Raw genomic sequence first — 17,942 nt, forward strand, 5'->3', positions numbered from 1 at the left:
CTCAGCTAGTAATCAGGGAGCTACTTATCTCTGCTGCTGTCTCCAAACTCCAATCTCCTTCCATGACTTTACCTTGCTGGAGATCACTTCCCAAGCATACTTGGTGTCCTACAGTGGCTTAAGGATCGCTTTTTGTTGGAATTAATTATCAGACCATAACTAGACATTCAGCAAATATTATTTTGTAACTCCATTTGTAATCCCGTTTTACAAACAAGGATCCCCTTGGCTTTCCGTCACCAAATTGTACTGCTGAATTGTATTCTATTTAAACTGATTTACAATAATGCATGAAAATATCTGACTGAAAATGTTATTTCGTGCATGACAGTTCCAATAATCCTTTCTTACTCAGTTGAGAATTACATCTGAAACTTTATAAATCAATTTAGGTTGGTACCCTAGTGCTTCACATGAGAATAATGTAATAGTCACTACTGAGCCCTATCCTCAAATCATCTACGAGGTTCTAGTGTTAAATCTCTTTAAAAAAAATCCGTTACTTAGAAAAGAGCTGTAGAAATTGAATTGGCCCTAAATATAGGATCCCTGAGTAGCCTGAAGATTTTGTTCTGGTATCTTTCCTTAATAAAATGAGATATGGAGATTTTTTTCTTTTTTTTTTGGAGGGGGTACAGTGGGATATGACTGGTTACTCACCAAAGGACCTCATCTGTTATTGGCAAAACCTACCTGAGACCACCAGTATTTGATAACCATCTCATAAAGACGCTGCTTTTCTGCAGAACCACAGGTAGTCAACCTAAGTAACCTAAGCTTGTTTTTAGAAGCAATTTAAAACTTGCTTTATTTAATAGCAAAGAGAGTACTAAAATGAGATGACACTTCCATTAACCTACATTTCAGTTTTCAAGAAGGCTTGAGGTTTTGCAAAATATCGTGAATGGGAAATCTGTCCCTAAAGAATGTAACGATTCAAGCAGGCGTGTTCATTCATTCGTTATCCATTCATTTATCTAACTCGACCTGGGGTCAACTATGTGTCAAACCCAAGAGTACGAAGATGAGAAAGGCCCAGTGCCTGCCCCCAAGGAGCACACAATCTCCCTTGGGGAGACAGACCACTAACCATCATGGTATGGAGGCAGAAGGCAGAGAGCCTCACTGAAGCACAAAGGAGAACAGAGGAAGGGCCAATAATTCAGGAGGGGCAGGAGGGCAGAGAAAGGAGCCATCTGAAAGGCTTCCTCAAAGGGAGGTGAGTGAGGGTCGGTCCCCGTGGAGGATGTCCCAGAGAGAGGAAACTACCTTTGCAAAGGCCTGAAGGCAGCAACATTCATGGTCAGGATGGCTGTGTTGAAGGGAGAGTAGAGAAGTGGCTACTGATAAAGGTGGAAATGTAAACAGGGTCAGCTCACACAGAGGATGGATGTCACACTCCTAAGGAGATCAAACTTTGACTTCAAGGATATTTCCAATTTAAATCCTTTCAGTTATAGTCCAATAATATAGAGATACTTTAAAAGAGTCACAAAGAGTGTCAACTGTAAATTTCAGTTGTCTTGGATATGAGAGACCTTAAGTTAAGCTGCATGAGGACGGAAATGATTCTCTCACCCAAGCACCTCTTCCTTTCCAATTCATCCAACAGTGGACCCACTAGAGATAACTGATGAACTCAATTCACTGCAAGACTTTTACTGAGTATTTAATTCCCCACAGTGCTTGACTAGCTAGTGTATAAAAACACCATACGGATCTGTTCTCACATCTCTAAAAGCTTATAATTTATAACTTAAGACATAACAGTTATTATTCTTAATTTTCAGAACTAAAATGTCATTGCTGTGTGACAGATTGGGAAACAAACTAATCATAAAAAGGCCATAAAAGCTAATCACTAAAGGAAATAAAAGTACGAAAATAAATCAATGTAAAATTACAAATGATCAGAATTTTCCGTTGTTTATTATGATTTATTTTATTGAGCTGAGAAATCTATTAACCTTTTGATACGGGAAGATGGAATTTACTAACTGAGTTAGAGGAGCTTTACTTCCATTGTCATGCAGATGGATAATATTTACAACTTAAACATCACCCTCTTTCAAAACGATGCCAACATTTTGATAAGTTACTGAAGTGCAATGGCAAAAACACCATCTCCTGTTACTCTTCGTACGTGTACGTGACACTGGTCATGACAAGTGGATGAATGTGGCGCCTGAGCCCACGCACGGAGCATTCACACTGAACCTCTGTGGTCTGTGAGATCACGGATCAGCCTCCTTCCCCATTTTGGCTCGAGGCCACCTCCGTTTTGAATAAGACACTCTATCTGCTTGAGCCTACCATATTGGTCTGTCCACTGGCCATGTTTTGCAGGGAATCAATTACTATGACTGATTCTTTAAAGTGCTTTTCCTTCCCATAACCCAACTTTAGGAGCTGTTCAACCCATCCATCAACAGATATTTGGAAAGGGGCCAATATTTGGTCAGCACTGTGGTGCCGGACCCAGCTTCTCAAACTGGGAACACACAGTCTCACCCGAGTGTATGACTGTGAGTCACAGAGAACACGAAGCCACAATGTAAAAGGGCCCAGACTTCTGCCACTGTTTGCTCAATGGTCGATAAGTGAAAACAGTTCTGTATTAACATAATATATGGAATATATTACGGAATACAATGGATAAAAAAATTGCATCCATTTTTAAGATCACACAGAAGACTCCAAAGAAATTATATGTGGAAGTTGGTTTTGACCATGTCCCAAAGTAGCAAGTTTGTTCTTCTGTGCCCTGGGGTTATTTTAGTGGAAAACTCTGGGAAGCAGTAATACAGTGGAAAGAGCATGAGCTTTAGAACCAGACAGAGCTGAGTTTGAATCCTTGCTCTTTCATATTCCCTGAGACTCTGACTTTGACCAAACCACTTTATCTCAAGCTTCTGTGTCCTCATCAAACAGAAAAGTTATTTAATATGAAGATCTATAAAATAAGTAGTACAGCAGCTGGCAAAGCTGGGGGAGGTTTTAAAAATATACCATAAGTCATGTTCCTGCTTAATTCCTTTCAACGGCTACTTTTGCCCTTTGAATAAAACCCTACATGTTTCTGTCTCAGCTTCTAAACCTTCTGGGGCACAGACCCCCTTTGGCAGTCTGGTGAAGCCTCGGGGGTCCCTCTCAGAATAATGTTTAAATAAAACATACACGATTACAGAGGAAACCACTCATATTGAAATAACATTAAAATATTAATAAAAAATTTTATGCTACAGTAATGTACGTGCTTCTCTGTCAATATCAAATAACACAACATAGCGGCAGGTTCTGTAATTACAGTAATTTTGAAGTAGTGATGAACAAACAGCTCTTCAGGATATCTGCAACAAATGTAATTTGATATGAAGACACCTGTGATTTCTAGTTGTGAAAGTCACAGGTACTCCTGCTACTCCTGTGGGTTGTTTTTCTCCCTTGCCTAGATTCATGATTGAAGGAAATGCTAAATTTCATTTAGATACGAGTAAAGATGAAAATTCATGTTTGTTTTCATCCAAGTTTGTGAAACCCTGGCTTCCACCCCTGGATGCTGTGGAGGTTGAGGAGACAGGTGAAGAGTCAGTATTCTACCAATTCCGGTTCCCGGCGTACTCTCTGCCCTCATCTCCCATCACCATCCCTCTGCCTACCACACTCTGGCCACACTGGCCACTCAACCACTAGCTCTTCAAACACGATGAACTTCAGTCTTCCTCAGGCACCTGCTTTTGCTTATCTACCTGGAATGCTCTGTCTTTGGATCACTGCATGGTGTTTCTTTCCTGTTTTCTCTATCTCAGCTCAAATATCACCTCCTCTGAGACGGCTGCCCCAATCAACCCCATCTAAAGTAGCCACCTGCCCGTGCCGCCCTGCTGTATTTTCCTCATCGTAGACATCACTATATGAAATGATCGTGTTCATTTATATGTTCTTGTGTTTACTTTCTGTTTCCCTGCCTTAGAAAACAAGCTCCATGGGAGCAGGAACCTCATCTACATGTTCAGTGCCACATCGTCAGCATCCAGACAGTGTTTGGGACAAAACAGGAGTCTGCTACATCTTGGCTAAAGGAAAGAAAAATTACTGAGGATTCCAGTAATGTTACTTCTCTCATCCTTCACTCAGGGTTTTAGGCACTGTGGGGATACAAAGAGATGAAAGACAACCTATGGCCCCCAAGTAGTTAGCCTAATGGAGGTGGGAGGTGGCCCTGTGGAAGGCTGGAGTGAGTTCCAGGTGAGGCTCTCTCACTTTGCTGTGTGACCATTGGACGAACCCCTTCCAGGGCCTCAGCTCCCCTGGTGCCAGATGAATGGCTTGGACAAATTTAACTCCCTGGTCTCATGGGGTCTACAGTGTATGATCATTTAAGAGCTAACAGTGCAAGGGAGCATATATGGCAAGGGAGGGGTTGTGACCCTAAGCGGAGAAAATTCACAGAGGAGGACAAGACTTGGAACGGCTCTGAAGTGCACTCAGCCTCCAACGAATAATGAGGAGGGGGGATTTTCAGAGTCATGAGCCCTCAGTGTTGAAAGAAACTGTAAAGGCTACCCAGCACGACCACTAGGGAATGCTTTGGATATCTCTACGAGGCTGTTTCTGGAGATGTAGCATAATACCCCCGCTCTTAGATGGAACCCAGCATGGTGGCTAAGAGTATGAACTGTAGAATAGCACTGCTGGGTTCAGATCCCAGCTCTGTTGCTTCCTAGCTATGTGACCTCAGGCAAAGTACTTACCTTCTCTGTGTCTCAATTCCATCCTCTGTAAAATGAAATTAACTACATGGCATTATAGTCAAGACTAAATGAGAAAATGAATATAATATGCATAACACCCATTTAGTAAATGCTACTTATGATTCTGTGGAATGGTTTTCTCGTGTGTCAAGCTTACTATGTATTCTCCCAAACCATTTTTCCCTTCTTCCATTATAATTGAGTTTTTACTAGCTAGAGACTACATTATCCAGTTTGGAGTATCTGCAAGCCAATATTTAACTATATCTTACCTTTTCCTTGACATTCACATGAGTATTGAGTTCAGCCATCTTGCTTCTAGTGGAATAAGCCCTACCAAGAAGGGGGAAAAAAAATGATTAACTTTAAAGTTTTAAAATTGATTTCTCAATGTGTTATTTTTATGCTCTCTTCCAATATAGTAAACAATTTCATTCAGCCATAATCATAAATACCAATTTAGAATATAAAAATACTTTCAAGCTAAGCACTTGTCTTAGATACGCTCTAAAAGCATGTTATGATAACTCCAGACGACAATGTAAAATATTTTATTCATACTGTACCAACATGGAAAATGACAAACACAGATGGGTATGCACCTAAACTGTGTTTCTTATTATGTAAAAGAAAGGTGGTCAAAAACGGTGAGAGGAGGAAAAGTGTACCTATTTTAACTAAGCATTGTCATCACAATCTTTACTGTTCCAATGTTCTTTTTAGTCTCTAGTCAATATAGCAAACACTGATTGAGAATTTCCTGCACATATGTAACTACACCAAAACACTCCAGGAAGAAACAAGAGAAAGGTTCCAGATTAAAACATAAGAAACACATAATAGTTTTTAAACTTGCGTTTTCACTTATCAATATATGAACATTCTTCCAGATCAACACATATATACCTGTATCATGTTTTTAATGACCATAAATTCATGATCTGTAGTCTCAAATGTACTCTTAAAACTGCCCATAACCCTTCTGTTTTCCTAAATTCTTTAGGTTTTCGGCCTTTGGTGTCCAATCTTCTTTGAAAAGTTGCCCACTATGAGAAGATCTGTATTCTTAATATCAAGCTGTGGTGTTTTTCTTCTTCTCATACGGTCTAAATCTTTTACCATTATTATAGAAGCTACATCTTAAGGCTTTAATAGTTTCAATCTCTTTTTGAAATAGGGCATAACTGACTTACAATGGGCAAACAGATTGGTTCAGAAGTTAGCAGCTAGACAGGCCGAGATATCAATATATTACCTATTTGCATGTTTAATGCTTTTTGTCAATCAGGAACCACTGAAACTCTTTCTTGTATCCTTTTTGACTTTGGCTACAAAGAGTGTATCTAGAATTGATAACATTTCAGGGATAACTTGCAAAAATTCTCTGATTTCTCCCCACCAAAACTTCTTTTAAGCCTAGGTCTTAAATAAAGCATAAATTCAGATCCATTACCTTTTGTTGATTTAGGATGAAAGCTTGGCAATATGTAATCTTAACTCTATTACCACTCAAATAGGAATCCATATACTATTATCTACTATATTATTAAATATTAGAAACAGTAAAATTTTATTTTTACAAGTTTCCAAATGACATTGCCACTGATACATGCATTTGGGCACGGTGGCAGGGGAGACGCTGCATACTCAATCCCCAGTAAGACAGCTCCTTCCCATATACTCTGCAAAGAGTGCCCATCCCACTGGATACACCTTCCATTTAAATAACACTTCCCAATGGTAAATGCTATATCCTCTGCCTTGGCATAAGGGAGAAAGTATATAATGCTAGCTGGCAAATAATGTCTGAATTTCATTCTCACTATTCTTGCCCCTGAGAGTTACTAGTAAAAGACATTAGGATTATTTTCTGATTATCCATAACAGTGAATAGAGATGGTATGTGAAGTATAAGCACAAATAATCAGGTGTGTTTGTTTACAAGCCATAGATGTGAAACCTTTGACCAGTCATCACAATGCCTGCAAGATAGTCTATAAGCATGATATCTGAAGACATTTGAATGGTTGATTTTCTTATTCAAATGGAAGTTCTGGCATTATGTATACATACACTGCGTATACATAGATTTTTCTATATGTGATAGTGTATGTATGTATGTGAGAGAATGAGGATGGGGAAGACAGAGAAAAGAGACACAGCCTGCAGCTATGGAGTGAGGAAGGCTCAAAGGAGACAGCAGCACTTGGGGCAATTTGTTAAGATGGATCTGAGCCACAATTCCTCTCATTAGACTGGATTAGCTATATCTTCCGGACACATCTACTCCTGCCATTATACATGTGTGAAATCTGACAGAAAAAGCGTTTTGTTTTTGTTTTGCTTTGATGTCTAGGATTTGGGTGTGCAGCATTTTCTAAAGCTGGAGTGTTATAATCTATAGAGAAATCAGGGAGGAATTCCACAGAGGACAGAAAATTTCTGAGATCTGAGTAAGTGGCAGTACTGAATGGTGAGCTAGATTCATAGGAATATATATATTTCCTTGGCAATTCCCTTTCTCATTGCTTCGGCGTCTAAGTCAAGGAAGACTCTTCTTTGGTTGTGATGCCAGTAAGATTGATTACAATATTATTTTTATTGTGGAAGGAAAAGGCTGGCTGTGAGAGTAGAATGGGGCTATTACAGGTTCCTCAGATGGGAAGATAAGATAAAAATAATTTGTAAGGAGCTCTTCTTTGTCCATTTTACTCTTTATTTTCCCCCCTGTGTGCTATCTCTACAGGCAATTCCTTCCAGCTGGATTCCTATGGCCTTTGCACATCAAGGCTTTCCACTGGCTAGTATGTAACAGAGAGATTGGGAAATCAGCTACAGCTCCAGTTATGGAAACTAAATGAAAGATTTCAATATAAATAGAAAATAAATCTGATTTGCCTTAAGAATTAAGAATTTAAGTGGCTAGATAGTTACATTGGGTTCTATTGATAAGGACAAACAACGGAGACAAGGTTGACCTTCAGTGTCAAAGGCCCTTCCTGAGTGTCCACACCTCAGATTGGCACTAGCCCTTCCAGAATATTCAGAAGCACACCTCGCCCTGGCATGGCATCACATGCCCATTACCTTTCCTCTGGTTCCCTCGCCCCTAGGAAAATGAAACTGTGCTGTGCCCCTATTCTTCTGGGATTCTGTTCTCTGCTATGAACTATATCGGGACAGCCAGATCCACTTAATCTGAATCTCAACTGTTTAACTTAAATAGTTAAGGAACTAAAAAAAAAAAAAAAATAGTTAAGGAACTTTTCCTTTAAGAAACAATATATTGTCACCTCCTCCTAAATGACAGGCCCAGAGTTCAGCAACTTGAAACTCCATCCCTCAAAGCTGCAGACCCCCTGGGTTAACCCGAGAAGCCTTTGATGCTGTGAGTAAGTTGACATGTTTGGGGCCAACGGACCTCCTATTTCCTTCCCATCACGCTTGGTCACCATGCTTGATGGTCTATCTCTAACATAGCTTGATCTCGAGAGCTTTTAAGTCCATAAGAAAGGTACAACGATCTCTGACTTCTTGGGGGAGAACCTGTTTCTAATTCCTATTATCACTACAATTGTTCTTAGAACAGACCAATTACTGGGGCCTAACTATTCAAATCCACACATACATGTCCCATGCATATAAATAATCAATAGAAAATGAAGACAGACAGAAATACAAGTCCTGATATTGGTGCAACATTTTAATAGCTTAGGTATTGTTTGAAATGTTTTCCCTATAATTACATCTCAGCTTTCAGTAATAACATTACAAATATACATATACATCATCTAAGTTTTACATATATCCTAGAGAAAAATAAAGATCAAGGAAACTGTTGACTGAAATTTTATTTAGGAAATCTCAGATTGATCTCTCACCTCAGTTTAGATATATGTTCCATAGTCAGAAACTTATTAGGAAAGATGTCAATCCCAAAGAAAAGCATTTCACCATTTATCTATCACCAATATATCATCTATACACATCTCCAGTGTAAAATTAATAATCCACAACTATAGTTACCATCAAACTGAACTTACTTATGCAAAGATCTTAATAGGTATTAATGCTAGTCAGAAAATCTATTAGTTTGTAAAAAAGAAATATTCTTTATGAAAAATACACCTGAATAGTGCAAATTCCAGCACATACATTTGTTTCAGTATTTCTAATTAATACAATTCAGAGAAGTTTAATATATACCACAATCTGATCAACTACCAAACTAGGAGTTTAAAAAAGATATGTATATGTTTATATTTCTCATGCAATCATAAAAACTACAAAAAGTTAAAACAGTATATTGAAATGCCAATTGCTTTCTGACTTACCAATCTCCGTTTTCGCTCCTGTTTCACTATGTAGACAGTAATAAACTTTCACTTTTGTTTCTCTGAAACCTATTACTGCTCTTAGACTGACTTTCCTGTTCTCAGATGTCATATCGCTTTTCTTGAATGGCATTTAGAGAGCCAGAGGAAATACATAAGAAAAAATTTAAAATAATGATTTTCACAATTTTTTTCAAGGTCATTTATGCAAAGTTTTCCCATTATAAAAAAACATAAAAATAGAGAATGCCAGTTGGTATGGGGGGGGAGGTGGAGGCCAGAAAAAAGAAACTTCCTCGGGTCATTTTCTTGCAAAGTCAGATTTGAATGCGGCTGGTCTGAACCAGAATGTCCTGGGAGCGTAAAATACATCCTGGATTTCAAAGGCTTGCTACAGAAAAGGAATGTAAACTGTCTCAGTAGATTTTTATGTCAGTGGTGTGTTGAAATGATAATATTTGACATGTTGAGTTAAATAAAATATAACATTAAAATTAACTTCACCCATTTCTTTTTACTTTTTTAATGTTACTACTAGAAAATTTTAAATGGCCTATGTTGCTTACATCGTACTCCTACTGGAAACTGCTGTCCTAGAGCAGTGGCTCTTAAAGTGGGATTCCCAGAGAAGCAGCAACAGCAGCATCTGGGAACTTGTTAGAAATGTAAATTCTCTGCCCCTCTCCAGAAGGAGTGGATCAGGAAGCTCTGGGAGCGGGGCACAGCAGTCAGTGCTCTAACCCGCCCTCCAGGGCATTCAGACACACGCAAACCAAACTGTGAGAACCACTGCTTTATAGTCTCTGGCCTGGGAATATTAAGAATGGGCCACTTCCTTGATCCCAATCACCACACACAACAAACAGATTCTCCAGATGCCTAGATGGATAAATGGGTGGGGAGCTAGTTTCGTTAGGGAATGGTCTTTTCACCAACATATTAATAATAATAATAATATGGAGCACTTAGATTGTGCCAGGCACTCTGCTAAGTGCTTGACACATATTTATCCATTTAACCCTCATACCCCCCATAAAGTAGGAACTGTGATTATCTTCATTTCATACACGTGAAAGCTGAGGCACAGAGGTTCAGTAACCAACCCGGGTCCCACGGTAAGTGGCAGGGCCAGGACTCAACCCCAGGCAGTCTGAAGCTCTGGAGCCCAGAGCCATTGGGCTGATAGCACCTCAAAAGCATCATGAACAAGTCACGGGGCTCATTGTATATGAATTGCAGTAAGAACTCTGCAAGGAGAATAAAACCGGTCCCGGGTGCTGCCTTCTGCAGCCGGTCAGGCATGTGATGTATGCTCTGTACATTCGCAGGGCACACAGACTGCAGAGCAAAGCACTAAACTCTCACAGGAATGGGAGGGAATGTACCTGTTATAAAGAGATGGCTGTTTTCCTGCGGCTTCTACCTCAGATGAGAATGTTAGAAGCTTCATTTAGTGGGCCCTTGACCAACAAGCTGCTTTCCTGGTCCTACAACGTTGCCCAGAGGCTCCAGGACATTTCAGGGTCTAATGTTTAACTACTTCATCTTTCTAAGCTAAAGTAATTAAAGTGTCTGTGTATTTGATTTTGGTACAGCCTAGACAGTGTTGTGATCACATAGATCCTGAGACATTTTCTCATGGCTGCCTCAGAGAGGAAGAATCGGGACTGATCTTGTGGGGAGGAAGTCAGTTATGCGATGTGATTGGAGAAGCAGCAAAAAGCCTCTCCCTCAAAACAGAGCGTCCCACAGTCTCCCAGAGAGCCAGCTCCTAACCTGGGGAAACTTCTTAAGAGAGGTCTACATTTTTACTCAGCTTATGCATTACCACCACCTCTGGAAGAAGGTGCAATTTCACACATTAATTTATTTCATTCTCTACTGCCATCATTTGGCCCTTAGCAGAGAGAGGTGCTCTGAGAGAATGGGAAACAGGACAGGGAAATTTTGACAGAGAGCTTGGGGAAGCCTGCACACCTGTTTATGTGGGCCACCATTTGCCCTGACGGAACATCGGAGTAAAGGTTCTAGATTGTCAGAGTATATAGCACGAGGGCCTCAGGTATTCAGTTGCAGAAAAAGAGATTGGAGTTGTAGGGGAAGAAAAATAAGTTTCCCTCTACCCTTTGAGTTCTTAGCTGGGACCCCTGTAATAAAAGATGAATACGTGAAAAACAAACAAATGTCTATTAACATGTATATCTCACATACACATGGGAGATACTCAGGGAAAAATGAAGAACTCCCCCGAGGTGGCCTAGAATTCAGGATTAAATACCATCTTAACAGGAAAAGCAGAGGGGAGGGTAAATGACTTTTAGGAAAGATGAATGGGTCCTTAGAAGAACAGATGGAGGTATGGTAGCTTGTGACAAAGTCTGCTGAGTGTGGTGTCCATTCTCTAGCCTCCTGCGATGAAAGTCAACATCCTCCCTGGCTGGTGAAACTCCCGGGGAGGGAATTTATGACAACTGAGCTCCTTTTGGACGATCTGTCTTCAAGCAGAAAAGGGGAGTTCAGAGAAAGCCTCTTCCTGCATTTGCTGTTTCTCAAGTGCCCACACCTCACAATAATCAATATGCCAAAGCGGCATATTTGGGGTACCATGTCCTGAACCACCACTGCCGTATTTTGGGGTGGCATCTTCTCTAGCCTTCAGAGCACAGGACCTCTGTGGTCCTTTCCAGCTCTCAGGTACTCAGGTCTGTAAGGGCCCTGGAGGTGATGCAAGCCCTTAGTAGCCAGGGTAGCTGAAAGCTGAAAATTCACCTTAAAAATAAAATAAAATAAAAGACGTGGGTGCTGTCTCCCATGTACTAGGCTATTTCTCTGTAAAGATCACCTTTAAACTGGTCAAGGACTAACTGTCCAGTCCCCTAAGCACAGTCAAGGGCACTTACATGCCAACTGGAGAGGAAAACAGTGCTCCCTCTATAAAACTGGGACTTTGCCTAAATGTATCAATAACATCATATAGGTTTTCTGTTGCTTAACTCTTCCATTGCCTAATCTTCTCTCTCTTCCATTTTGTGTCCTCTTCCCTTTCACTCCTACCTTAGCTGTTCCTTACCTGGTCTTGTAATTACTGAGGTCTCTCATAATCTAAGTACTTTAGCTCTTTTTTCTGTGGTTTAATCCCCACAGTTTAATAAAGGTTCATGTGCAGTGCCTCGCTCCTCGGAGGAAAGTTGCCTTAATTATTGGGAATGAAGACACATAAACAATGAAACAGAGAATAGTGACTGAAATATGAATTTCATATAAAGACTCTTACCTAAACTTTTTTGTTTAATTTAAAGGGGGGAAAAAAATCTCAAGGTTGCATTTTTATTCAAAGACACTTCAGTGTTCTAAACCCACTGTTAGAACAACTTCACTGAAAAGCATTTTAAGGGCAAATGTCAGGAAAAAAAAATTTCACATTTAAAAGCCCTGTCTCTGCCCCTTTTGAAAAGCAGGGTTAGCCTTTGGTTTAGAAATGTCACTGCCTACTAAGTTCTTTGTGGGGGGAAGAAAGAAAATTGAATGTTTTCTTTAAACAGGTCATTAACAGTCAATACTGACTCGAAAAATCCTGCTTCCAGAGGCAGATAAAAGCTTCCAATCACTTAGGATATCACTTGAGCACATCTAGGGCAAGATGTGCTGATGCAAGCTTCAGACCTTTCTGAGAGAATATCTTGACTCAACAGCCCCGAGTGCTTGCGTAGGAAGCAGAGTCATCGGGACTGTGCGCCCTTGGACATGCTGCACACGCAGTCGCCGGGAAGAGCACAACGCACGCTCTACGGCAGGCCCGGCTTTGCATTTTCCATTTTAGTACCGGCACACGCGTATGAATGAAGATTAACCATTTTTGCATAAAGTGCCAAACCACCTCCCCAAGGCAGCAGAATGCAAACGGGCGGAAAAGAGCAAAGGACAGCTAAAATAAACGTGCAGATCTCAGGCACCGCGAGCACAGTGGGGGGGGGGGGCACAGGGGGAGGGCGCACGGCAGGCTCTATTAAGGCATTCATCTGCGGCCTGATTTCTCTATTTAATTTGAAATTATTTCATTGCATAGGTCTCTGACAGCTCGAGAATATAAATAAATGCCTTTTTCTAAAAGTGACCCGATGCTGGCTCCTGAAAGGCTCTGCTTCTGATTGCTGGGCTTTCAAGCAAACATGTGTTTCCATAGAGATGTGGGTGACCCGGGCCCGATGCAAGTACCCACTTGTATCAGCAATTCAATTATGCTCAGTTCTTTTAAGATGCGATGATGTCAGCTCAAGTCTTTAAAACAGGCCTATCCTCAGAGATGCCTCGGGAAAGGTGAAGTGGGCAGTGTTACAAGGTTCGGAAGAATAAATTCCACTCTCTCCAAGCACGCCATAATAGGCTCTCTCCCCACAGATCACACCGCCTTGCCCACCATCCCCTACTGCCGCCCGCAGAACAAATCCCAAACTCCAGAGGGGTTTAGACAAAAGACTAAGCACAGTTCTCCTTTACACCCCTGAGCACCAAACTACCTCACACCAACTCCCCAAATGTTGAAAAGGAAATACCATGCCTTCTCTTTCTTTTTTTCCTTTCCCCCAGCTCTTCAACCAGCGATGGCAATTCCTACACACAGGGCAATGTTTTTTATTAGTATGTGACAAACATTTACTAAACACCTACAATGTGCTGGGCTCTATGGGGAATGCTGGCAATGGTTACAAAATACCACTTATGCAACTCTTGCTGTATGCCCGGCACCTTCCATGTATGAACTCATTTAATTCTCATAAAGACCCTATGGAGTATGTCAGCCCTCATTTTATAGAAAAAGAAATGCCAGCATAGAGTCACACTGCCAGTAAGTGCCTGAGCTGAGATCTGAACTTGGACCTCCTGACTGCAGCGCTCCTGCCCCCAAAGGAGCTTAAACCCTCTGATGAAGACAGATATACAAGCAAAAACACAGAAAAGAGGAGGTGGGGAAGGAAATCAGCGTGTGGACTCTGGAAATTAGACTAGGAATTGACCTGGTTCAAGGCTCTGGGCAGAGCAATGCTGGTGCTGTGATCTGCCCAGCTGGCCAGTCTCACCCCAGAGACCGGGCTCCCCAAAGGGTTACAGGTGGGCTTGCCATTAGAGGGGGTGGGCTGGAAGTGGAGGCTGTATACTTTTTTAAAAGATTTTACAGCAAATTTTGAAGGAAAACACTGATATTCATCTCCAAAGAAAACATGCACTGTGGTTCTGCACTATAGCTCTGGCCTGGCAAAGAGAAATCCTGACAAAACCTGGCAAACAAAAGCTCTACGTTCACAGCCAACTCTGGGCAAGCGCGCTCATCTGTCATGGAATAAACACCTGGTAAAGGAAGCCACGGTCTCTCCTGAGGATATTCTGGTTTCAAAAACCTCTGTTCTAAGGAACTCACAATATTCCTTGTTCATTAAGTCAGAACCCTCCTAGTAAACATTTAATGGTTTTCTCAAAGTAGCAGAGAAAGTCAGGTCCCTCCTACTTCCTTGAAACGTCCGTCACCGGCACTGGCTGAATCAAAACGGTCTGTGATGTTCTAACTTACGGGCACTGGCGTTTGCTGGGAGAGCAGTGCTAGGGAACTGAGGCAGAAGAGAACTACAGGCAGCCAGCCCCTCTCACGCCTCCTCCCCCCACCCAGTACTACTGCTCCTAAGCCTTTCCAACAAAATCCACCGCGACTCACTTGGTAAGGTGCCCTGGTGTTCCAAATCAGGGCTTCCAGTGCATGGCCTGACTGCCTTTTCTCGACAGACAGAAAAGCCCTGTCCCTGAACTGGCCACCTTTATCAACTTGCTTAAGTCATCTCAACAGCGAGGCAGGTGGAGTCAGAGACTGGGGTAGGTAGCAGGATCCTGGGGGTGGCTGAGGCCACCTGAGGCTCGGAGAGACTCACCTACTTCGAAAATACTTGTTTCCTTTTTGCAAAACTGTCCTGTGCTTTTGCCTTCGGGCCTCTGGTAGCGAATGCCCAGCTCTTCATTCTTCTCCTCTTGGGGAACGCATAGCTGTAAGACTGAACTTGCGAACTTTACACAGACTGCCCGGAGGCTAAGAGACAGTATGGGCTGGGACCGCACCATCGTTCCAAAGGTCAGTTCCTGAGAATGGGCGTCAGCTAAGGGCTTCTAATCTTCCAGTGACAGCAGTACAGGCAGATCAATCAATTAGCAAACATTCCTAGCACTGCACCCTGAGCCTTTCTCTCTCCCCTCCCCATTCTAAAACCTGTTCCTGGTTCTAGACTTAACCAGAGGCATCTGCTGGCCAATTTTATGCTAAATGAATAAGGTACTACTGTGTCCAGGGGTATATACAGTTTATTAGGGGTCATGCCCTCACCCAAAGGAATGAAGTTTTCATGGTGAATTTCACCAGGGAAAAAGCTAGTGTGAGGAGCATGGGAGTGGGGATAACCACTGGGCAGCAGAATGGAGAAGGCCCGTCAGGCCTGCGCCACCTACAGGCACCTTAGCCCTATCTATGTTTGTTTGCTGGTTTGATACTTTAAAAAAATTAACTTGTGGGCTTCCCTGGTGGCGCAGCGGGTGAGAGTCCGCCTGCCGATGCAGGGGACATGGGTTCGTGCCCCGGTCCAGGAAGTTCCCATGTGCCGCGTAGCCTGGGCCCGTGAGCCATGGCCGCTGAGCCTGCGCGTCCGGAGCCTGTGCTCCGCAACGGGAGGGGCCGCAACAGTGAGAGACCCACGTAATTAACTCGTAAATTCAACATGTTCTTAGAAAGGCACTATCTCTCTTTAGGGTCAGGCCTCTCACCCACCATCTTGCTCAACAGCCACAGGCAGTCACCCCGGGAGCTCCTATAGCCAGTCCTGTGGCAGAGACATCTGCATTAATTACTGTGCCTCTGTCACCACCACACAGGATCTTGGGCCCCCAAATGATCACAAACAGGAAACACTGCCCATTTCTGCTATTCAGATTCTTCCTTATCCCCTTATGATAGAAAATAAGTAATTACCATTTACCAAGTTTGAATCTCAACTCTGCCTCTTACTGGTTTGGGGATTTGAGCAAGTTATTCAACCTTTCTACATCTTCATTTCCTCACAGGTAAACTGAGAATGATTATAGTAACTACCTCATGGGATAGTAATTTGGATGAAATGAGTTCATATTTGTAAAGCAATTAATGTGTGCTATGAAATAAATAAAAATAAATAATCTCATTCGATTCCTCCATAGCTTATGTGGTTGCTTTCCCCTCCATCCTCATTTTGCAGGTGAGAAACTAAGGTGGAAGAAGTTATGGTCATGCATCTAGCCAGTGATGGAACTGGCCCTTGAAACACAACCTTCTGACCACAAGTTGCCCTCATCTGGATACACCTTTCCCTCACCATGGACACTGCCACCTTAAGGGAAGCCTAAGGCAATTCTAGAGAGGTGTGGGTAGCAGTCCAAGGCTGAGGCCTGACTGCAGCACTGCTGAGAGGGATAGAGACTTCCAGGGCTCAGTGTCCACAGAGTCATTTGTTTATCATGTTCTTAAAGTTTCAGCACAGGCAAAAGTGAATCCAAGACTATAATACCTCTTCCTTGTAGAATGGCTCAGAAACCCATGCCAGGTCACGGTTTCCTGTCTTGTGGCTACCAGATGTGGTCAGTGCTCTAGTGACCAAGTTCACAGCTAAGGTACTTGTCTTTAGAAGACAATAAGCAGTTATAACATGGAAAGAACAAAGTTCAAATAAAGTCTTAGAGCTAATAACAGAACAGCCTAAAAATTACAAAATCTCCTTTCATATGTGCTGATCTCAGGTAATTGTATCAAGATGGATAAAAGAGAGAATTAACATGATTTTAATGCCCTTGAATTTATTCTAATGCAATCACAGATAATAAAACTCATTTTGACCGTTTTATGATATGGTCAAAATTCTAGAGGTCATATTCACTGCCTTAGTGAATTTTATTTCAACTTCTAACTATAATAAAAAAATAGAAATGTGTCACCTGAAATATATGCTGTTTTGGGGAAATTAATAACTGTTTTTAAAGTGCTTCAAATATATGAGATATTAATAGATTTAATGAATCACAAAAAGAATTTCTTCCTTTTAAAAAGCCTGTCTCTGATCAATTCCATTTCCCCTTTCCCTTTTCCAAAGTACCTAGGAGAGTGCCTTTGACCTTTTAAATGTTCAATAAAGACATGTGGGAAAAGAGGAGTGAATGTCCTCTCATTTTATTTTTCCTTTCTTGGTTTCAGTGAGTCTTCAATATATATATATTTTTTTTCAGTGCGCGGGCCTCTCACTGTTGTGGCCTCTCTGGCCTCTCCCGTTGCGGAGCACAGGCTCCGGACGCGCTGGCTCAGCGGCCACGGCTCACGGGCCCAGCCGCTCCGCGGCGTGTGGGATCTTCCCGGACCAGGGCACGAACCCGTGTCTCCTGCATCGGCAGGCGGACTCCCAACCACTGCGCCACCAGGGAAGCCCGAGTCTTCAATAATTTATTCCCCAGGTTTCAACATCTAGTACTGGAGTATCACTTTAAATGCCACCATTAAAACCAGCATTGTCAAATGCTGCTCTAGCCACATCGCTTTACACACCCTCCAATCCACTCCTTCTCCTCCTCCCCCCATATCTCCAACCCAGTAGTTTTTCAGTCATTCTCAGAGTCCAGGTCGAATCATGAGTGCTGAAGCCCTCTACATCTTCCTGTATTGGACCCCCCGTAGCCCATGTCTTTAACCAGGTAACATCCCCAACATCTCCTACTTATTTTATTTCTTAACTCAGAGCCTCGTATTCGGGATAATCAGGTCACTAGGCTAGCCCTCTAGTTCCCCTGCACCAAAGCGTAT

At 42.0% G+C, this 17,942-nt stretch overlaps 1 protein-coding gene across 7 annotated transcripts in view; it reads right to left on the reverse strand.

The window, feature by feature from the left end:
* The window catches only part of SPATS2L (spermatogenesis associated serine rich 2 like), a 163,631-nt gene that overhangs the window by 78,607 nt on the left and 67,082 nt on the right, over positions 1–17,942 (reverse strand). For 6 of the 7 annotated variants that reach the window (XM_060302088.2, XM_030855301.3, XM_030855293.3 and 3 more), the window contains exon 3: positions 5,027–5,087. In XM_060302088.2, the coding sequence (XP_060158071.1) occupies positions 5,027–5,065 (39 nt within the window). In that variant the 5' untranslated portion in view covers positions 5,066–5,087. Of the gene's footprint in view, positions 1–5,026; positions 5,088–9,088; positions 9,099–17,942 lie in introns of those variants that run through there. The other variant, XM_070045927.1, reaches the window with a different exon arrangement.

Source organism: Globicephala melas, chromosome 7 (assembly GCF_963455315.2).
Source record: "Globicephala melas chromosome 7, mGloMel1.2, whole genome shotgun sequence".
In the NCBI taxonomy this organism is placed as follows: Eukaryota; Metazoa; Chordata; class Mammalia; order Artiodactyla; family Delphinidae; genus Globicephala; species Globicephala melas.